The 23426-nt window shown below is 44.8% G+C and overlaps 1 protein-coding gene across 1 annotated transcript in view; it reads right to left on the bottom strand.

The window, feature by feature from the left end:
- Positions 1-19993, bottom strand: part of LGI2 (leucine rich repeat LGI family member 2) — a 30479-nt gene extending 10486 nt beyond the window's left edge. The window contains exons 1-6 of the mRNA XM_083630514.1: positions 19574-19993; positions 18482-18553; positions 13690-13761; positions 10247-10318; positions 8729-8800; positions 5077-5246 (exon numbers count right to left, since the gene is read on the bottom strand). Coding sequence (XP_083486640.1) covers positions 5077-5246; positions 8729-8800; positions 10247-10318; positions 13690-13761; positions 18482-18553; positions 19574-19749 — 634 coding nt within the window. The 5' untranslated portion in view covers positions 19750-19993. The remainder of the gene's footprint in view (positions 1-5076; positions 5247-8728; positions 8801-10246; positions 10319-13689; positions 13762-18481; positions 18554-19573) is intronic.
- Between the last annotated feature and the right edge of the window lie 3433 nt (positions 19994-23426).

Here is a 23426-nt window from a genome sequence, read left to right on the forward strand (position 1 = left end):
TCAGATTGTTCCTTCACTAATAGAATTGCTTTGCTTTCTCAGCATTTTCCTTCTCCTGCAGTTTTTTCGAAAACTAGAACACATTTCGCTGATTTTATCCAACACTCTCATGTGTAGCTGATCATCAGTTGAAGTAACAACGGTGTGGCCAGATGATGCCCCTCTGACCACCATGGTCAAAAAGCCTTTGATCAGTTACTATGCAAGTTTCAACCCACCAAAGACTACAGGCCACCAGCCTGAAGTTTGCTGTGTGATATTTACAGGTTACAATGCATGGAGTAAATATAAACATTTTTTTTAGTATTTATATTACTACTTTCCCTGCATTTTCCATAATCCTTACAGCATAGTAGGCCAATATATTATGCCCATGAGCAGTAGTGGTGGTGAGAGGTAAAGGTAAAGGGACCCCTGACCATTAGGTCCAATCGTGACCGACTCTGGGGTTGCGGCGCTCATCTCGCTTTATTGGCTGAGGGAGCCGGCATACAGCTTCCGGGTCATATGGCCAGCATGACTAAGCCACTTCTGGCGAACCAGAGCAGCGCACGGGAACACTGTTTACCTTCCCAACTGAGTGGTACCTATTTATCTACTTGCACTTTGACATGCTTTCAAATTGCTAGGTTGGCAGGAGCTGGGACTGAGCAACGTGGGGATTCGAACATCGTGGGGGAACAACGTGGGGGAGCATCGTGGGGATTCGAACCGCCAACCTTCTGATCGGCAAGTCTTATGCTCTGTGGTTTAACCCACAGCGCCACCCGCGCCCCTTCGGTGAGAGATAGTTACTTGCTTAAAGACATCCCACATGGTTGAGTCAGGTCTTGAACCAGAGAATCGCAACTCACAGAATATGATCTTAACTACGGCCTCAAACTAGGTATGCAGCATCAATGAATTGGTGAATGTATATAAACACAGGTAATCACCTGCACCTGCACCTGCACATTCACAGGAAGGCACTAGGAGAATGTGCACCAACCAACAGCATCAACGGGGAATTTTACACATGGTCTGGTGAGTGAAGATAACGGTCAGCAAATGCTAGAGAATGTGAAAGTATCAGAACATGGTTCAGCGAATAAGCACGGCATTTGTGTCAGTTCTGCGCAACAGCCAGGCCCAATCTCCTATTTATGTTGACATACCAGTATACATACTTTCTGGTTGACATTGTCTACCTGTACATACACCTCAACAGCACTTGGAAGACTAGGCATGTTGACCGGTCAATGCAGAAGACCCCTGTTAGTAAAGAATCTTCACACCATCATGTGAAATCTAACAGTCACCAGTATTTATGCACATCCCCCACTGAACTCAAAATAATCACTACACACTTCTGGAGAAGTAAATGACAGAAGCTGTAACTCTACTAAACACGCAACAGTTAGTTTACCATTGTTGATACACCACTCATAATAATTGCATGGCCTAAGCATGGTCCTTAAAAAGCAGAGACATCACCTTGCCAACAAAGGCCCGTATAGTAAAAGCTATGGTTTTCCCGGTAGTGATGTATGGAAGTGAGAGCTTGACCGTAAAGAAGGCTGATCGCCAAAGAATTGATGCTTTTGAATTATGGTGCTGGAGGAGACTCTTGAGAGTCCCGTGGACTGCAAGAACATCAAACCTATCCATTCTGAAGGAAATCAGCCCTGAGTGCTCACTGGAAGGACAGATCCTGAAGCTGAGGCTCTAATACTCTGGGCACCTCATGAGAAGAGAAGACTCCCTGGAAAAGACCCTGATGTTGGGAAAGATGGAGGGCACAAGGAGAAGGGGATGACAGAGGACGAAATGGTTGGATAGTGTTCTTGAAGCAACCAGCATGAGTTTGACCAAACTGCGGGAGGCGGTGGAAGACAGGAGTGCCTGGCGTGCTCTGGTCCATGGGGTCATGAAGAGTCGGACATGGCTAAACGACTAAACAACAACAAGCATGATGTGAGAGATTTGTGTTTGTGTAAAACTGTCCAAATTTTTTAAAGTCTAAAAATACAGATGGGGAGTAATTTAAAAACTGAAGCATGAGCATCATAATAGAAGCAATAAAAAATGTTGATCACCAACTCCTACATACAAAGTATTTGCTAGACAGACATTAACATTGCCTGTTAGACAGACGCCCTCCTTGCCTGGCAGAAGGAAGGAAGGAAGGGCCTAACTAAGCATGATGTTTTTCCCAGAGCCATGGTTTTCCCATTAGTGATGTATGGAAGTGAGAGCTGGACCATAAAGAAGGCTGATCACCGAAGAATTGATGCTTTTGAATTATGGTGCTGGAGGAGACTCTTGAGAGTCCCATGGACTGCAAGAAGATCAAACCTCTCCATTCTGAAGGAAATCAGCCCTGAGTGCTCACTGGAAGGACAGATCCTGAAGCTGAGGCTCCAATACTTTGGCCACCTCATGAGAAGAGAAGACTCCCTGGAAAAGACCCTGATGTTGGGAAAGATGGAGGGCACAAGGAGAAGGGGATGACAGAGGACAAGATGGTTGGATAGTGTTCTCGAAGCTACCAACATGAGTCTGACCAAACTGCGGGAGGCAGTGGAAGACAGAAGTGCCTGGCATGCTCTGGTCCATGGGGTCACGAAGAGTCGGACACGACTAAACAACTAAACAACAACAAACCATGGTCCTCTACAAAAAGTAAAGACATACCAATAGCAACAGGCTTTGCCTATGCATATACACTTTTTCTTCATACACTCCAGGGAAATTTCAATCCTTTCTCATTTTGATGTCAGTTTATTTCAGTCTTTACTTTTGGTACATTTTCTGGCACTCTTAAGATTTCCCACTGAGTGCTTAAATCTTCCTGCCTCCTTACTTGCATTTCGCATTTTGTCTTGGGAGTTTATAGTAAGACTAATCTACTTTTATATCACCCCCTAAACAAGATTTCTCAGCTCTGACAGTTTGCTCTTGAAATGCTGGAGAGCACAAAGCCCTTTGCCATTATGAAACCTGAACAAATGGGGGGGGGGCAGGGAGAGTTTTTTGATGTCCAAGGTATGTGAATGACTTGCCAAGAATTTCCTTCTCCTACTATTCTATTGGGGGGGGGGGATGCTGCTATTCTTTGTTGTTTAGTCGTTTAGTCGTGTCCGCCTCTTCGTGACCCCATGGACCAGAGCACGCCAGGCACTCCTATCTTCCACTGCCTCCCACAGTGTGGTCAAACTCATGTTCGTAGCTTCAAGAACACTATCCAACCATCTCGTCCTCTGTCATCCCCTTCTCCTTGTGCCCTCCATCTTTCCCAACATCAGGGTCTTTTCCAGGGAGTCTTCTCTTCTCATGAGGTGCCCAGAGTATTAGAGCCTCAGCTTCAGGATCTGTCCTTCCAGTGAGCACTCAGGGCTGATTTCCTTCAGAATGGATAGGTTTGATGTTCTTGCAGTCCATGGGACTCTCAAGAGTCTCCTCCAGCACCATAATTCAAAAGCATCAATTCTTCGGTGATCAGCCTTCTTTATGGTCCAGCTCTCACTTCCATACATCACTACTGGGAAAACCATGGCTTTAACTATACGGACCTTTGTTGGCAAGGTGATGTCTCTGCTTTTTAAGATGCTGTCCAGGTTTGCCATCGCCTTTATTATTATTATTATTATTATTATTATTATTATTATTATTATTTATTAAATGGCACTTGAAGCTTTGACCTCACATGCAGGGTGAAAAAGCTGCCCATTCTTTGAATCCAGGTTCATACCAGCAAAACGGAGAACTTAAAGTTGAAGTAGATGTGACAGAAGATGTAGTGGATGTGACAGAAGTAGATGTGGGCAACCAAAATGGTCAAAGGCCTGGAAACGATGCCTTAATTTTTATAATGAAATATTTTTAGAATGTTGGTTTATTTGATTGTTTGATTATTTGATTGTTGTTAGCCGCCCTGAGCTCGGCTTCGGCTGGGAAGGGCGGGATATAAATAAAATTTATTATTATTATTATTATTATTATTATTATTATTATTATTATTAGGAACGGCTAAGGGAGCTGGGCATGTTTAGCCTGGAGAAGAGGAGGTTAAGGGGTGATATGATAGCCATGTTCAAATATATAAAAGGATGTCACATAGAGGAGGGAGAAAGGTTGTTTTCTGCTGCTCCAGAGAAGCGGACACGGAGCAATGGATCCAAACTACAAGAAAGAAGATTCCACCTAAACATTAGGAAGAACTTCCTGACAGTAAGAGCTGTTCGACAGTGGAATTTGCTGCCAAGGAGTGTGGTGGAGTCTCCTTCTTTGGAGGTCTTTAAGCAGAGGCTTGACAACCATATGTCAGGAGTGCTCTGATGGTGTTTCCTGCTTGGCAGGGGGTTGGACTCGATGGCCCTTGTGGTCTCTTCCAACTCTATGATTCTATGAGAAGGACGCGGGGTTGGTGTTGAAAACATCACTGTCTATATTTAGTTCTCCCCTGTGCCCTGAGCGAGACGCATTGCATAGCATGTGGTCCCTAAACTGTTTCCCCATTCCACTTCTCTACATTAGCTGCCACTAGCAAGAGAGGGAAAATATACAGTTGTGGTGGAGTGATGACACAGGGTAATTGTGTCACTACATGCTACTGGGAATGAGACACTAGATCACGGTTTTTGCCAACAGAGCCATGTTGTCCATAACCTTTAATTCTACCATTAGTCTTGTCTTACCTTCCTTCGTCTGAGCAAATCCAGGAAGACAAATCCATTCTAACAATGCAATACTACATATGTTTAATCCGAAGTAAGGCTTACTAGGCCTTACTAGTAAGTGTTTCAGAAAAACAACAGAACAGAAGGTGTCAGCAAGCAGGGATGTAGGAGAAGATTAAGAATTAGGTAAAAGAAGAACGTTTTATACACAAAGGAGTGGATTTTTGAGAAATAAGTATTAGCTTTTTAACTAATCTGTCATCACTTTCCATGTAAATAATAAAATGAGACAATTAAAAATAGGACATTTATGTCAATGCTAACAGAACAACGGTCTGGGAAAACACCTTATCAGCGTTCTTGGTTTGTGGACTTGCATAGCTCACACTTCTCATTATTCATTTGCTATAAAATATACCTGTAGTGGTGCATTCATCATCAAAACTTGAGACATCATTTAACTTCTTGTCCTGAAATTCTGCTGGACCAACACACAGGACATCAGAAACAGTGGAATTTGTCATCTTTAACCACAAAAACAACCACTTGGCTTTGCAGTCACATTCAAACTTATTTCCCCTTAAATCTCTAAAAGGACACATAAAAATAAAATAAACAGATTTGAAAAGGTTGTTATCGAGCCAACAGTCAAATATTTCTTCAAGTTACTTGTAATATTTAATTCAAAGAACATTAGAACAGTTCAAAACTGATTCTGGTCAAAAAGTTGACAGCCCACAAACCCTGCTTTCTACATGGGGTGGGGAGGTGGTGATGTTGAAATGAATGGATGTTGTACAGGAGGAATACATATTAGATGGTAACATGCTGCAAAATTGTTGAGATAACTCTATGCTGTAAATATATCTGTGAATACAAGCTGTCACAAAGTATATTGTGCATAACCTAAAGAACATACTTATTTATTTGTTGGAACAATCGTTTCCCATTATTTATGAGATCTAATATAATACTTTCCAAGGATTATTATATTGGTAGCTGAAGGTTACCATATTTTTATTACCCACTTCCTCCAATGAACTCTTATATGGGTAACCTTGGACTTTCTCTCTCAGTGTCAGCTACCTCACAGGGTTGTAGTAAATGTAAAATGTGGGTGAGATGATTGACAGCATGCATGTTGCCCTGAGGAAAAGGCACTCTATCATCCATCTATCTACAGTGGTGACTCGCAAGACGAAATTAATCCGTTCCTCAAGTCTCTTCGTCTTGCGGTTTTTCGTCTTGTGAAGCACGGCTATTAGCGGCTTAGCGGCTATTAACGGCTTAGCGGCTTAGCAGCTATTAACAGCTTAGCGGCTTTAAGAAAAAGGAAACAAACTTGCAAGAACTCGTAAGACGTTTCGTCTTGCGAAGCAAGCCCATAGGGAAAATCGTCTAGCAAAGAGACGCAAAAACCGAAAAACCCTTTCGTCTTGCGCGTTTTTCGTTTTGCGAGGCATTCGTCTTGCGGGGCACCACTGTATCTATCTATCTATCTATCTATCTATCTATCTATCTATCTATCTATCTAGTACAGTGGTATCTCGGGTTACATACACTTCAGGTTACATACACTTCAGGTTACAGACTCTGCTAACCCAGAAATACAGTGATACCTCAGGTTAAGTACTTAATTCATTCTGGAGGTCCGTTCTTAACCTGAAACTGTTCTTAACCTGAAGCACCACTTTAGCTAATGGGGCCCCTGCTGCTGCTGTGCCGCTGGAGCACAATTTCTGTTCTCATCCTGAAGCAAAGTTCTTAACCCGAGGTAATATTTCTGGGTTAGCGGAGTCTGTAATCTGATGTGTATGTAACCTGAAGCGTATGTAACCTGAGGTACCACTGTAGTGCTTCAGGTTAAGAACTTTGCTTCAGGATGAGGAGAGAAATCGTGCTTTGGCGGTGTGGCAGCACTGTACAGTGGTACCTCAGGTTAAGAACTTAATTTGTTCTGGAGGTCCGTTCTTAACCTGAAACTGTTCTTAACCTGAGGTACCACTTTAGCTAATGGGGCCTCCCACTGCTGCCGCACCACTGCCGTGCGATTCCTGTTCTTATCCTGAGGTAAAGTTCTTAACCCAAGGTACTATTTCTGGGTTAGCAGAGTCTGTAACCTGAAGCGTCTGTAACCCGAGGTACCACTGTAAATGCAATATAGATTTCCTGTATGGGAGAGTCATTTATTTATTTCCTCCTGTGTTATGATTTTTGGTAATATTAGGTTGGCAGAAACCCAGGAGCGGCTGGTGTAGTGGTACAGTGTTGTTCTCCTGACACCAGCATCACTGCTGCTTATCAGAGTGGGGCACCCGGATAGCCCCAGCCTCCACCATCGCACTTCCCTGCCCCATCATGCCAGCTGTTCGTGGCATAAACCACAAAATATCACAAGTACTTCTAGCGACATTTAAAAAAACAAAACCAGACCACGCAAATAAACCTTTGAGTACATTTACAATTTTGGAACAGAGCCTCTTCCCAAGTAGATCTCTAAAAGGTTACTGCTGAATGCGGCTTTTGGTATATCTGCACTTTTACAAAAATGCACTGTTGAATAAGCGCTTAAACTAGGCCATTGTGACTGGTGTGACACTGGAAACAGAGTATGGCTGTGAGGGTTGCGTCCCTGATTCACTTATACTTTTTCGAAACCAGTCAGTCAACTATACGGTGGTACCTCAGGTTAAAAACTTAATTCGTTCTGGAGGTCTGTTCTTAACCTGATACTGTTCTTAACCTGAAGCACCACTTTAGCTAATGGGGCCTCCCACTGCCGCCGCACCACCGCTGCATGATTTCTGTTCTCATCCTGAAGCAAAGTTCTTAACCCGAGGTAATATTTCTGGGTTAGTGGAGTCTGTAACCGGAAGTGTACGTAACCTGAAGCGTATGTAACCCGAGGTACCACTGTACTAGACCTTGCGGTTCTCTTTTCCAACCCTCCTTCCTTATTTGTTTTTCCCAGAGACTGGAATGGAGAACCGAAGATCAGCTGGAGGGGGAAGGGGAAGGGGGCTGCTAAACCCTTTCCATTCCTGCATTTTGTCCGCATACACGCCCAGCTACTTTCCCATGCTTGGGTGAAAAGATGAAGGATCCCCATATCTTTCCCCTTGCAAGGTGGGCAATTTTGAGTTGAAAGATAGCATGAAGGCAAGAGTTAAGCAGCCTATCTCTACATGCCCTTCTTCAGTCCTGAGTGGCAGCTTGTCAATACAGTGGTACCTCGGGTTACATACGCTTCAGGTTACAGACGCTTCAGGTTACAGACTCCCCTAACCCAGAAATAGTACTTCGGGTTAAGAACTTTGCTTCAGGATGAGAACAGAAATCGTGCTCCGGCGGTGCGGTGGAGCAGGAGGCCCCATTAGCTAAAGCGGTGCTTCAGGTTAAGAACAGTTTCAGGTTAAGTACGGACCTCCGGAACGAATTAAGTACTTAACCCGAGGTACCACTGTACTGCTTTTGGTTTAAAAGAAATATGGAGGAAAGTAACAAAGTAATTCAATTTAACATCAGATTTGTCCAGAAGTACACTGGAAATGCTGTCAATGGGCTGTAATTCTAAGTGAGATCTGAAAAAAGTTTGGTAAAATGTGCAAATGCCCCTAGTTTGCAAACATTTCTTTGTGTCGGATAAGGGCACATTCTTTTGTGGGGTCATTTCATATATTCAGCTTTCAGTCACCAAGTGTTGAATAATTGAGAGATGGCAACTCAAGTGATGTACATGTTACTTGAGAACATATATATTTACTTAGCAATATATAATTTAAAAGTTGGTGGTCACATGCATCCAAATGTTAGATAAAGCACCCATGCAGAAGAATTAATTACCATGACTATTGCTGTCATGAGAACGTTAGCAAAAAGGTAATGAAAAATATTTCACTTGGCAATCTGGAATCAGGCTACCAGAAAGCAAGTGCCAGTTGATGTATTTGTTTTCAGAATCAGTTCAGACTAGAAACAATATTCCAAATTCCAAACTCAGAGTTTAGAAACCCACACAAGGACAGGCATGCAATAACAACACTACAAATAGTTTGGTTGGCTTTACTTACAGTTCAATCAGAGAATCTAAATCACTGAAGACATCCCTTGGCAAAGCTTTAATCTGGTTATTGGCCAAAGAACTGGAAAAAGTAAAGTTAGGTGTTAAAATAGTTGAAGAGATGATAATCACTAAATAGAGCAGCACTTAGCTAATGTTAACCTTTGGATGATGCCCAATTCCCAATGTTGACAATGACTAATAGGATTATGAATGAATTACGTAAAACCCTTGAACGTTAATGGAAATCCTAAACACTCCTGACTTAATTCATGAGAATAGAAAGTCGCTGCTCTTGTTTATAAGTTTGTAAAAACAAGCTTTGCAAAAACTAGTCTCAAGGTGCCATCAAACAGATTTCGTTCTGTTTTTGTGGCTTAGGATGAAGGAAGTACACCTACAAAGGTTGCATATAGAATTACATATTTTAAGTACAGTAATGAGCCCGTTGAATTTGCATTCACTCCTTCTAGGCCACATGCCTCACACATCCCTCACACAATCAACTTTAGGAACAAGTTTCTCCTGCTTTCAAAAAGTAATGCTCATTGGCTGCTTCATTTAGCCCCTGAGCAGCCATTATGGCTCTTCCTGCTTCTCACTGGGTCCAGAAATGAAGAGGAGGGCAAGTAATTAGACATACATGTTGCCTTGTGCATATGTTGGAACATGCAGATAAGGATATTTAAAATTATCATGTTGATTTGCAATTTCTGGTGTTCTGGGTTGGTGAGTCGGAGACCCCTGACCCAACCTTTTTGACCAGTGCAGGGCCCCCAGCTGATGCCTAATGATGTTGCTAAATGCCAGGCTTGTCTGGGACTCTTGCAAAATGTGACACGTTTACTCCCCACATTACGAAATAGTTTATATTTTGAACCAGCTGTGAAATATTCAGACATTGTCTTATGACACTAATACAGTGGTACCTCTGGATGCAAACGGGATCCGTTCCGGAGCCCCGTTCGCATCCTGAAGAGAACGCAATCCGCGTCTGCGCAGGTCGTGATTCACTGCTTCTGCGCATGCGTGCGATGTCATTCTGAGCATCTGCGCATGCACGAGTGGCGCAACCCGGAAGTAATGTGTTCCATTACTTCTGGGTTGCTGCGGAGTGCAACCCGAAAATGCTCAACCTGAAGCAACTTTAAACCCAAGGTATGACTGTAATCATTTACCATGAAAGAAACACCCCTCAAATTGACTCCACACAATGTGTTTCTCTTCATATGTAAACCATGAGGTGATTGCAATCTAAGTGTCTTGTAGAGCACACGAAGAACACAGAATACATTGCCTCCCACCACCTATTCTAGGTTCATTTGATTCTTTAGTCTTAACAAAAAAAAAAAATGACTTTATCCAACAATGAGGGCTAGAACATTTCTTGTTTCACATTTTTGCACAGCCCACTGCAGCTTATGTAGTGAAGTGAGAAAAATGCCATAGCTGTACCTACAGTGCAGGTACTGGAAAATCTAGTTTGGGGCAAGATATAAATAATTCAAAGCAGCATTAAAAGACTTACAGGTGTGTCAAATCTCGAAGGCCACGAAAAGCGTTTCTTGAAATGGTTTCTACCTTGTTTCCTTCAATAAATCTATGCAGAAAGATTTGATTGAAAGACACACATTAAAGAGAATGTTTCAGTTCGTCTGGCAGAAGAACAAAAGCAAATACTGAATAAAACGTGAACAGCATTATTCCCAGGACTTTTTCCCCAGACAGAACTTGCTGGAACTCTATTCTGGCACCTCTCATGTGGGGGCCGTTGCCACGAGTTCCGGCACCTCTTTTTCTATAAAAATAGCACCAATTATTCCCCTTTTCTTGGCTTAAGTGTCTGATGTGGTCTGATTAACAAAAGCCTCCATTAACCAAACTGCTCATTTCAGGGCACACACGAGAGTCGCCCTCAGGAGGTTTGTGTGAGCAGCCGGGCTCTTGCTAGACTTTGGGTCAGGCTGCAATATGCTTTTATTGCTTGTCATGTAACAACTGCCCCTGTGAGTCAGACATAAAGGTAAAGGTAAAGGGACCCCTGACCATTAGGTCCAGTCGTGGCCGACTCTGGGGTTGCGGCGCTCATCTCGCTTTATTGGCCAAGGGAGCTGGCATACAGCTTCCGGGTCATGTGGCCAGCATGACTAAGCCACTTCTGGCGAACCAGAGCAGTGCATGGAAACGCCGTTTACCTTCCCGCCGGAGCGGTGCCTATTTATCCACTTGCATTTTGACGTGCTTTCGAACTGCTAGGTTGGGCAGGAGCAGGGAGCGAGCAACGGGAACTCACCCCATCGCAGGGATTCAAACCGCCGACCTTCTGATCGGCAAGCCCTAGGCTCTGTGGTTTAACCCACAGCGCCACCCGCGTCCCACACATATATACTGCTTAAATAGCCCCAACTAGACAGTGGCTTTTCCCCCCACTTGGCCTACATTCATAACATCACCATGTTGGACTGGTGTTGTTTCAATGCACAAGCATTTGGCCACATTTTTGTGTTTGGAAGAAAACTGTAAACATATTTTTTTAAGAGGCACTAGGTGCAAAAGAAATGAAGGAAACCAGGAGCTTGCAGCATAATGAATACATTGCCTTCCCAGCTGTACTCCTATGGACACCTAGAAAGTAAACCCCAGTGAATATAATGGGACATACTTCTGAGTAAGCATGCATAGGCTTGTGCTGTTATAGTTCTTCACACATTTGTAACCCCACTCTCCTGAGTTGAAGCTGCAAAATTCTACTATATAAAATTATATATATATATATAATTTTCTAATATATATAATATATAACCAATATAAAAGGAAATTCATGACCCAGAACTTTTAAGTCCCACTGGTTCCAATGGGAGATATTAAACCATGTGATTATCTCTCCTACTGAAATCAGTAGGAGTGAAAAGGACTTCCTGATTTCAACATTTATACCTTACTTTTTTTATTACATAAACAACTCAAAGCACCATACAAAGACGCTCATAAAATGTGTAAAGCACAGCTAAAGTAGGCTACGTCACTAAAATCGATTTCTTATAAAAAACAACAACAACCCAGCAACAAATTAAGACTATTTGGCATAAAATCAAGGGTTTGTCACATTTAAAATATGAATTGGGTTGGATCTTTGTTATGGAGGAACAGTATAAATCAAGTTTGGGCAGAGGGAATACATTTGCTTTTTGCACCCAATCTGTAACCCTGCCTTGTCATCGTGGCATTAACTTAATCAAAACCATATGTAATATGGATTGGCCTTCTGAAGCAGCATGAGATATATGCATGTGAGCATTTTGATTTTGTGGTTAGGATATAGAATGAAAAGGAGGTCAGTGAGAAGGTGGGGAGTCATCTTTTTTGTTTAATCAGAAGGCACCTGGTTCTAAGAGGCTAGTGAAGTAAGTGTGGCGAAGGGCCGCATTGGCTGATGACACACCACAGCTGAGGCTGTGTTTCCATTTTTTTAATGTAAACAGCAACAGTACCATGCAGTGGTAATATTAAGGGGTATAGCTATTCCTGTCTTCCTTATTTGCTACTTTTGACATTAATTCTATGGTACAGAGGGGGAAATGCACCAACTGGGATGCAACAGAGCACATGACTGCGCTTAGGCAAGGGTAAAGGGACCCCTGACCGTTAGGTCCAGTCGCAGACGACTCTGGGGTTGCAGCACTCATCTTGCTCTAAAGGCCGAGGGAGCCGGCATTTGTCCGCAGACAGCTTCCGGGTCATGTGGCCAGTATAACTAAGCTGCTTCTGGCAAACCAGAGCAGTGCACGGAAACATCGTTTACCTTCCCGCCGGAGAGGTACCTATTTATCTACTTGAACTTTGACGTGCTTTCGAACTGTTAGGTTGGCAGGAGCAGGGACCAAGCAATGGGAGCTCACCCCATTGTGGGGATTCGAACCGCCAACCTTCTGATTGGCAAGCCCAAGAGGCTCAGTGGTTTAGACCACAGCGCCACCCACGTCCCTTTATGACTGCGCTTAGAAAACATATATTTGTTTGGGTCAAATTTCCCATTTTTCTGTGAAACTCCCTCATTCAACTCACAGTAATTCGGCACATTTCGTGAGCTTTAAATGCTCTCCTATTGAGTCCACACACAATATGTCTCAGCTGGAATGAGGTGCCCAATTTATCACCAGCTCTTAATCATTATCACATTGGCTGGGATCCAAAGAGCTACTTCAGGCACACCAAAGGGCTTGAACATGATCAGTGGGATTTTTTTTAAAACAACAGCAGACACCCCACCCCATGCCCTATCACAATCTGCTTTTGAAAGTCCCTTCAGTTTTAAAAGCAGTTTCTAATGTGACATGGTAGGGGGCCTGTTGTTTGTGAAAAGACAATTCAAAGCCCCTTTGCAGTGCATGGAGTCCTGACCCTTAACACATGAAACATAACACAAAATACATGTTCAAAGTAAGCTATAACTTCTCCAGTTTTGTGCAAAACCTTATACAGTGCTTAACGACAAAGAGCTGTGTGGCACCTTAAAGACTAGCAAACTTGAAGGTGCCGCAAGACTGTTGGTTTTGCTGAAACAGACAAGCATAGCTAGCCCTCTGGAAATAATTAGACGTTAAGTGCTGAAGAAAGAGAAAGGCAAGTAATATTGCGCGTCAGCTTTCCACTGCAAGTTGCAATGTGCTAAATGGGAATTCATGTACATTTCCTGAGGAGAAATGCACGAGAGCTCCCTGTTTCTGGAGCTCAGGCAGCTCCAGTTGGGGAATTGTATTAGTTCCTCGTATGCACATTATATCTTGCAGTGGAAAGCAGAAATATGAGAATGTTCACACGCATTCGCTTGCCCCGCCTGAGTCACAACACGTAATGTCATCTAGAGCAAAGAACATTTCCTTCAGGGACAGTGTACTGGTAAATCATCAGAGTAGCTTCATCCATTTAAGAAATCTTAGTTTACTACAATAAACAAAAGAAGAAACTTACAAGTACTCGAGATGGAACAGACCACCAAAGGCATCATCCCGTATGATAGTAAATGAGTTAGAATTCAGCAGTCTAAAAAATGGAATGCAAACATTAAGGGGAGGGGGAATGTTTTTAAAAGGCCACCATACAATTTAAAGCACTGTGAAGAAATGCTAGACAAAGCTGAATTTCCCTTAGTCAGTTTCTTCAGAATGCATAAAAAGAACCATTAACAAGTCATCAGTGAGCGTTTAATACTCTCTCACCCTGCTTTGGTGCAACTAAGCATGCATTGCTTTGTTATCAAATATGACTCTGTAGGTAGTAAAAGGTAAAGGGACCCCTGACCATTAGGTCCAGTCGTGACCGACTCTGGGGTTGTGGCGCTCATCTCGCTTTATTGGCCGAGGGACCCAGCGTACAGCTTCCGGGTCATGTGGCCAGCATGACTAAGCCGCTTCTGGCGAACCAGAGCAGCCCACGGAAATGCCATTTACCTTCCCACCAGAGTGGTACCTATTTATCTACATGCACTTTGATGTGCTTTTGAACTGCTAGGTTGGCAGGAGCAGGGACTGAGCAACGGGAGCTCACCCTGTCTCAGGGATTCGAACCACCGACCTTCTGATCAGCAAGTCCTAGGCTCACTGGTTTAGACCACAGTGCCACCCGCGTCCCGACTCTGTAGGTAGTAGGACTAAGAGCCTGCTGGATCAGGCCAATGTCCCATCTAGTCCAGCACACAGCAACCAGCCAGCTACCTGTGGGAAGCCCACGAGTAGGAAGGCCAGTATAAAGTAAGCAGCATATAAGCGGCACACAAAATGCTACCAAACCATTCTACGTTCTAAATCTTATATTAATAATCCAGAAATTGAGAGAGCTGTGTACAAGATCTGCTACAGAAGCCACAAACAGAAAACTCATTCAAATTGTGTCCAAAAGGAAGATTCAGTCTTTAAAGTTCCTTTAGCCAGGCTCCTGTAGATATCAACAAAGGTAAGTTATGGAAATAACGCCACCGGATCGCTAGTCGGCATCGTTTATGGTCGGAACTACGACGGTATCTGATCGTCTTCGAACCTCCGACTCTCGTTCTTGATTAATGAAAACATTCTTGGCAAATGCTTTCGCTCTGGTTCGTCTTGCGCCGGTCCAAGAATTTCACCTCTAGCGGCACAATACGAATGCCCCCGGCCGTCCCTCTTAATCATGGCCCCAGTTCCGAAAACCAACAAAATAGAACCAGAGTCCTATTCCATTATTCCTAGCTGGAGTAGTCCGGTGACTGGCCTGCTTTCAAAACTCTATTTTTTTCAAAGTAAAGGCTCCCCTCCTGTGGTTTCCAGCAACTAGTATTCAGAAGCATACTGCCTCTCACAGTGTAGGCAGAGCACAGCCATTCTGGCTAGTAGCCACCGCTAGCGTTCTCCTCCATGAATTTGTCCAATTCCCTTCTAAAACCATAGGATTTGGTGGCCACCACTGCCTTCTGTGCTCCATGAAGAAATACTTCCTTTTTCCTGTCCTTAATCTTTCAACTTTGTGAATGGCAGGAAGTGGAGAAAGTGGAACCTTGCTCCCTTCCAGGATGTGCCTTGTATGTGATAGCTAGGTCACCTCAATTTTAGAGGGACTGGGGATGTTGGTGGCCCACCAGAATGTTGTCGTCAAGTGCAGTGATTTACTTCCCCCCATAGGAATGAGTGATAGCCATTTACAGTGGTACCTCTGGATGCGAACAGGATCCGTTCCGGAGCCCGGTTCGCATCCTGAAGCGAACGCAACCTGCGTCTGCGCGGGTTGCAATTCGCCACTTTCGCGCATGCGCGCGACATCATTTTGAGTGTCTGCGCATGCAGCGAAACCTGGAAGTAACACGTTCCATTACTTCCGGGTCACCGCAGAGCGCAACCTGAAAACGCTCAACCCGAAGCTACTTCAACCCAAGGTATGACTGTATTTTAAATATAGGCTTAAAAAAAAATTATTTAGGATATAGTTAGATCTCTCCTCTCCTAGGGCAAGATGTTTTTTGTGTAGCCATGGGCTGGTGGTTCGGGGAGAGGCTACTTTAGCTGGAACACCAGGAGATAAAATTTGGGCAACTCACCAGGCTGTTCTGTCTTCCCACCCCCCACCCCCTTTCAGGGCAAGATGGTCCTTAGGTAGCCTTGTGGTGGCAGCTGGAGGAGGGAGAGGTCAACTCAGCTGAATGATGGATTATGGCCACCTCACTGGGTGTTCTGCCTCCCCCGTCTGCCTGCACAGCTGTACCCTGGGTTCTGTTTCTGGGGTGTGGCAGAGTGTTGGGAAGCCACGATGGAATGCATTGAAAGGGTTGGTTGGTTGATGGATAGATTAGTCACAGTTCTACATCACTGTCAAACATTCATTTAGCATTCCTGCTGACTTGGATTCCTATAGTGTCGTTTAATGTTTTATAGTTTAAAAAGACAGAGAGCTGAGTAAAACATTACAAAAAAAAAATCAATGCCAAAATACGGTCATCGTTTAATAACCATAGAAAATATTAATATGAATGTTGATATAATGATTTGTATGGAAAATGCTCTCAGAACCTCGATAGAACAAGCCAGAACCACCTTGGAAGAGCAGAGTGGCAAGACACAACACTATTGGATTAAAAAAGGGGGTTGGTCTTGCCACACTGGATAGCAGAATAAGAGGAACAGAATCTATGACTACTAGAAAAGAGTAGCTCATCCTAGTGAGCCCAGTGCAGCAGAAATGCATAAAAGAACATAATTGCACTACAACTCTGTAAGGTAAAGGTAATAGGACCCCTGACCATTAGGTATGTCCAGTCATGGCCGACTCTGGGATTGCAGCGCAATCATCTCGCTTTATTGGCCGAGGGAGCCGGCATACAACTTCCGGGTCATGTGGCCAGCATGACTAAGCCGCTTCTGGCGAACCAGAGCAGCACATGGAAACGCCGTTTACCTTCCCACCAGAGCAGTACCTATTTATCTACTTGCGCTTTGACGTGCTTTCGAACTGCTAGGTTGGCAGGAGCAGGGACCGAGCAACAGGAGCTCACCCCGTCGCGGGGATTCGAACCACCGACCTTCTGATCAGCAAGTCCTAGGCTCTGTTGTTTAACCCACAGCACCACCCGCGTCCCTACACTGCAAATCTACAGGGACTCTCCCACCTTTCAGGCCATAAACACATTTCTTGGGGCTTCTCTCCCCCCTCAAGGGAAAGGGAAGCAAAGTTGGGTGCTGCCGTCCTTATCCTCAGATGGGTATAATCCAGCTCTCTTCCTGGTGTAAAGCAATTGTAGACCAAAAGTCCACAGAGGGACAGGCTAGGACAGAGGTGCCTGTGGAACCAACAAACTCTAAGGGTATATTGTTGTCACTTTTCCACAGTTACCATTAATTTCTACCCTGACCATTGAATTCTTTCCAGAGTTGAAATTTTGACCGGATTTCCTAGTTCCAATTTGGGTAGAACTGGGCACTATATACAGGAAGATGGACTATAATTCGTAAGAAGGCTCCAGCAGATTACAGCAGGTGTTTGCAGACCTTTCTAGGTCTGTCTAGAAGCCGACTGACGTCAGCACAAATTGATGGCGTCACGAGCATGTGCTGGTGCTTGCAGCCTGCGCTGTGCTGATTCTTTTTGCAAAATTCTACATTTTATTAGTTAAACACACACAAAAATACAGTTATCACAAAACAGGAGTGCAAATATTACGGCAACCGCAAATCATAAAATGGATAAGGATTGCAAAAGTTTCAGTAAAGTCAGACAAAAGTCAACCACAATTACTTACAACCTGAAGGGCATTGGATATTATCGTACAGGAAGGTTAAGATGCTGATCTTCACAGTTCGCAACAATAATCTCAGCCTATCCCTTTGTTAACTGTTGTGTAACACAGTGCATTGATTGCATGGCTTGGCAGTTCACCGCATTGCTCCCAAGAGAGTCATCTAGAGAATTGGAAGCATATGCATGACCTGTTTTCCAGTCTGTGGGCCATGCAAGTTTTGTGGCTGGTTCACCAGGTCATCTGCATTGGTTGTTAGGTGGGCAGGAGCTGCTGTTCAGTCAACTTCACCAACAATTCCCAAACCAAGATAAAATTACAGTGTGGGGTGTAGATTTTGGCAACTGCCAAGCCATCAAGCAAGCTCTTGTCTCCTTTCCACCCACGACTGAGAGCCTGGGAGGCAGCTTCCCTTTCTCAGAAGAAAGGAAGGCCCAAGGAGTTTGAGACAACAATGCAAATTGCGATTCAAAAGCATGGTGGGAACTAAGCATACTCATGCCAACTTGGATATGGAAGGAACCAAATAGGGAATTATACTGTTATGGCAGAGATATAAGGAGGAAGCTGTTAAGTAGGAATACTAAAAAGGTGTTGCTTGTGGTGGTGGTGTTTAAGAATCCAGTTTCTTTTGGTGCCTCTCAATAATGTAACATTGCTGTTGGAGCAGAATTTCCTTCCATTATTTTAGCATAATCCTTCAAACAAATGTCAAACAAGAGAAGTGTTTGTAATGTGCTCCTCTAAAAAAAAAGAAGAAGAAACTGGATTTGAGAATAAGCTTTACAATCGCATGTCAATTTATTTTGGATTCTGCACTAACCTTTCCTTTCCTTTCCAAGCTATGACTCCTCAGCTCTTTACGTGGTTTTAGAAATTAATGTTCACCAATCGTGAGTCTCAGTCTGTGATTTGGAAACAGTTATTTCAAAGTCCCAGGATGCCTCTTCGCAGGCAAGAGCTTTGATCATCTCTTTTTATAAAATATAAAAATTTAATACTTACAGCAACTGCAGGGAAGGCAAATGTGAAAACATTCTCTCTTTTATTTCAGAAAATGTTCCATTTACCAGGCTCCTGAGGGGAAAAATACAAGGGGAAATCCATAGGAACTAATTACAACACTTTTTTCTTATTTGAGCATTACCATCATCATTGTGACTCTCTTTCTTAACAGTTTTTCCATGACCTTCCTTACAGTTCTTAACCTGCTCCTCCAGAAGTTTTCTATGGTCTCCTTCCACCGTATTTATCAATTAATCCAAAATATTGTGTGCATTTGACTGCCTCTGTCTGAAAAGTGAATCGGGATCTGCTTTCTTCGTCCCCTTATATTATGGATTTATTTTCCTACTTATTACATATATGCACTGTAATATATTTGAGCCTTTGTGCTATAGCTGTAGATACAGATGACATATGACTGAACAGAAGCAATCAGTGAGTGAAACAGAATTGAAGACTGACTGAAGGCTTTTAAAGCCTAGCAGATTTTAAAGCGATGCAAGTTGAAAAGTCCTACATTACCAAAGGCAGTGAACTCACTCTCAACTTCCAGGACCCTGAATCCTATTTGTTCCAAGATAGTTCAGACCAGCTGAAAATCATTTCTTCCCCTCTAGTGAGAACATGGCCACTTACTCACTGCATCTCCCCAATTCTTTGAGTTTCATAGGCTGGGCCTTTTCTCCCGCATCACCCGCCCCTCTCCAGTCTTTTGACATCTCTGGAACTGCCTGCTGCTGCAGCATCTTCTGCTCGCCCTAAAACAACATCTCCGGCTGAGCTACCGCGCAGGCATCTACGGAAACGCCAGGCGGGCGCCTCCCTTCCCATGCGCACTGTTTGCACGGAGCAGCCGGAGGGGGCAAGTTTGGTGCTGCGCTTTTTCTAACACCCTCTGAACGTCAGAATCCTAGAATCGCGGAGTGAGTGTCGGAAGGGGGGGAGACCCCCGAGGGTCATCCAGCCCAACCCACTGCAATGCAGGAATCTCAAGTAAAGCATGCACACGCGCCGCCCCAGAAGGGAAGGTCTGGTGCCATCCGTGCGCTGCGCGCCAGCCACCCACCCATCACCCTTCTTGGCTCGACTTACAAGGAGCTGATGTCTCCGGGGCTCCGCGGCACCGCCGCCGCTCCGACGCAAATGATGGACTCTTTGGTGCAGCTGCAGATGGCGGGACACCGCACCGGCTTCCTCACCTGGGCGCGCTGCAGAAGGCACGCCAACGCCAGGAGCCAGAGACAGCCGCTGCCCAGCCAGCTAGCCATCGTGCGCCCTCGGCCGCCGCCTTCGCCGCGTGGTCCCCCTTTGGCCCTGCTGCGCTCGTGGCCCGAGCAATGCAGCCGCCGCCGCCGCCGCCGCTGCTACTGGAGAGGCTGGAACGGGAGCCAGGCAGCATGCTGCACCCTGAAGCTGCCCCCTCTCTCTCCCTCTCTGCAGCACTGGAAGCAGCGCCCAGGATCCTGCTGTGCGCTCAGGCTCCTTCCTCCGGACTGACATCAGCGCTGAGGCCTCCCGCTCCCCTCCCCAGCTCCTCATCCTCCCCCCCACCCGCTTCTTCTGCTTTTCTTTCTTTCTTTTTTGGTATCATGAATAATACATCCAAAGGAGAGTTTTAAGAAATCGCCGGCTACCCACCGACCCTGCGCAATCGGAGGCAAGGAGCCCATCCTCTCCATCGGAGTTTCCCATATCCGCCCCCCCCTCAACCCCCGCCCTACAACCTCACCCAGCCCAGTCAATAGTTCTAAAAGAAGGTCCATCTCAGTGGTGGGGTTATGGGGCGAATTCCCATAGCAAGGGGGCATGGGGGGGGATTCTGGGCAGCTTCCCATAGCGCAGTGAGGGCTGCCCAAACGGTGGGGGATGATGATGATGACGATACCTATATTTATACAGGTACCTATTCAAAGTACCAAATAATAATACAGTGGTACCTCGGGTTACATACGCTTCAGGTTACAGACTCCGCTAACCCAGAAATAGTACCTCGGGTTAAGAACTTTGCTTCAGGATGAGAACAGAAATCGTGCAGTGGCGGTGGCGGCGCAACAGCAGGAGGCCCCATTAGCTAAAGTGGTGCTTCAGGTTAAGAACAGTTTCAGGTTAAGAACAGACCTCCAGAACGAATTAAGTTCTTAACTCGAGGTACCACTGTAGTTCTAAAAGAAGGTCCATCTCATTGGCGGGGTTGTGGGGCGAATTCCCATAGCAAGGGGGCATGGGGGGAATTCTGGGCGGCTTCCCATAGCACTGTGAGGGCTGCCCAAACGGTGGGGGATGATAATGATGTTGATGATGATGATACCTATATTTATACAGTGGTACCTCGGGTTACAGGGACGTGGGTGGCGCTGTGAGTTAAACCACTGAGCCTTGGGCTTGCTGATCAGAAGGTCGGCAGTTCAAATCCCCACGACAGAATGAGCTCCCGTTGCTCGGTCCCCACTTCTGCCAAACTAGCAGTTCGAAAGCATGTCAAAGTGCAAGTAGATAAATAGGTACCGCTCTGGCGGGAAGGTAAACGGCGTTTCTGTGCGCTGCTCTGGTTTGCCAGAAGCGGCTTAGTCATGCTGGCCACATGACCCGGAAGCTGTACGCCGGCTCCCTCAGCCAATAAAGCAAGATGAGCGCCACAACCCCAGAGTCAGCCATGACTGGACCTAATGGTCAGGGGTCCCTTTACCTTTACCTACTCAAAGTACCAAATAATAATACAGTGGTACCTCGGGTTACATACACTTCAGATTACATATGCTTCAGGTTACAGACTCCGCTAACCCAGAAATAGTACCTCGGGTTAAGAACTTTGCTTCAGGATGAGAACAGAAATCGTGCAGCGGCGGCGCGGCAGCAGCAGCGGGAGGCCCCATTAGCTAAAGCGGTGCTTCAGGTTAAGAACAGTTTCAGGTTAAGAACGGACCTCCGGAATGAATTAAGTTCTTAACCCGAGGTACCACTGTACCAAATATTATTGTGCAAATAAGAATCATTAAGGGATGGGCGCTACATTTTGTCCTCGTCTACGGCATGGTATTTCCAAAGTCTTGTGCAAGGATGGCATCAAGGATGTGATGTCTGTATGCACTGAGCATAATTCAGGGCGACTTGTAATGATCATAGCATTGCAGTGTTGGAAGGGGCACTGAGGGTCACTTAGTCCAACCTCTGCAATGTAGGAATCTCAATTACATGACAAATGGCCATCTAGCCTCTGCTTAAAAACCTCCAGTGAATGAGAGTCCACCACCTTCTAAAGGAGTCCATTTCACTGTCAAACAGCTCTTACGGTCAGAAAGTTCTTCCTGGTCGGAATCGCCTTTATTTTAATTTGAATCCATTGGTTTGGGTTCTAGCCTCCGAAGCAGGAGAAAACACGCTTCCTCCATGTCACAGCCCTTTAGGTAAAGGTAAAGGGACCCTTGACCATCAGGTCCAGTCATGACTGACTCTGGGGTTGCAGCGCTCATCTCGCTTTAATGGCCAAGGGAGTCGGCGTACAGCTTCCGGGTCATGTGGCCAGCATGACTAAGCCACTTCTGGCAAACCAGAGCAGCGCACGGAAACACCGTTTACCTTCCCGCTGGAGTGGTACCTATTTATCTACTTGCACTTTGATGTGCTTTTCATCGGCTAGGTTGGCAGGAGCAGGGACCAAGCAACGGGAGCTTACCCCATCGCGGGGATTCGAACCGCCGACCTTCTGATCGGCAAGTCCTAGGCTCTGTGGCCACCCGTGTCCCTCAGGATACTTAGATACTTCAAAAAGGCTATCATAACACCTCTCAGTCTCTTCTTTTCCGGGCTAAACATACCCTTATGGCTTGGTTTCCATCTTGGTCACTCGATCATCTTGGTCACCCTTCTCTGCACATATTCCAGCTTGTTAATACTCTTCTTAAACTGTGGTACTCCAGGTGTGGTTTTATTTATTATTACTCGACATGAAGCAGAGAAACAGGCCGATATTTATTACAGCAGGCAAATATCCATTAATGCCCAGTATCTATTGCAGGCTCTTATTAAATGGACTTGGGTGAGGAAAAGTGTTAGATTCAGATCTGGGAAACATGGGTTCAAATTCCTCCTCAGCAACAAAGCTCACTGTGTGATATTGGCCCAGTCAGTCCCACTTGGTCAAACCTACCTTACAGGTCTGTTGTGAGGATAAAATTGGATTGGGGATGCCATGTACAACACCTTGAGTTTCTTGGAAGAAGGATGGAATGTCAATGACATGATAGATTGTATTTTAATATTCTGCTGGAAGCCGCCCAGAGTGGCTGGGGAAACCCAGCCTGATGGGTGGGGTATAAATAATAAATTATTATTATTATTATTGATGGATAGATAATAATCTTACGCAGCAATATCAGATTTCAGATTAGTCTTGACAAGCATTGTTCGTTATATCAATGCAAAGCCTTACTTATTCGTTCTCCCTCTTGAGTATGCTTGCTGCTATTTTTTATTTTGCCTGCAAAAGCCTTTCTCACTACTACAGTGGTACCTCGGGTTACATACACTTCAGGTTACGTACGCTTCAGGTTACAGACTCTGCTAACCCAGAAATATTACCTCAGGTTAAGAACTTTGCTTCAGGATGAGAACAGAAATTGTGCTCCAGCGGCGCGGCGGCAGCAGGAGGCCCCGTTAGCTAAAGTGGTGCTTCAGGTTAAGAACAATTTCAGGTTAAGAACGGATCTCCGGAATGAAATAAGTACTTAACCCGAGGTACCACTGTACATATTTTTGATTCAAGTTTGTTCAGACAGACAAATCTAATTTCCAGCGCTATTTTTCTATAAAAAGAGGTGCCGGAACTCACCATGAACACCTCCAATAACACCCACCTGAGAGGTGCTGAAACCGAGTTCCGGTGAGTTCCAGTTGGGGGGAAAAAAGCCCTGCTAATTTCACAGAAAATTATAAACCAAGGCAAATC

The sequence above is a fragment of the Podarcis filfolensis genome, assembly GCF_964270895.1.
Source record: "Podarcis filfolensis genome assembly, chromosome: 9".
NCBI lineage: Eukaryota > Metazoa > Chordata > Lepidosauria > Squamata > Lacertidae > Podarcis > Podarcis filfolensis.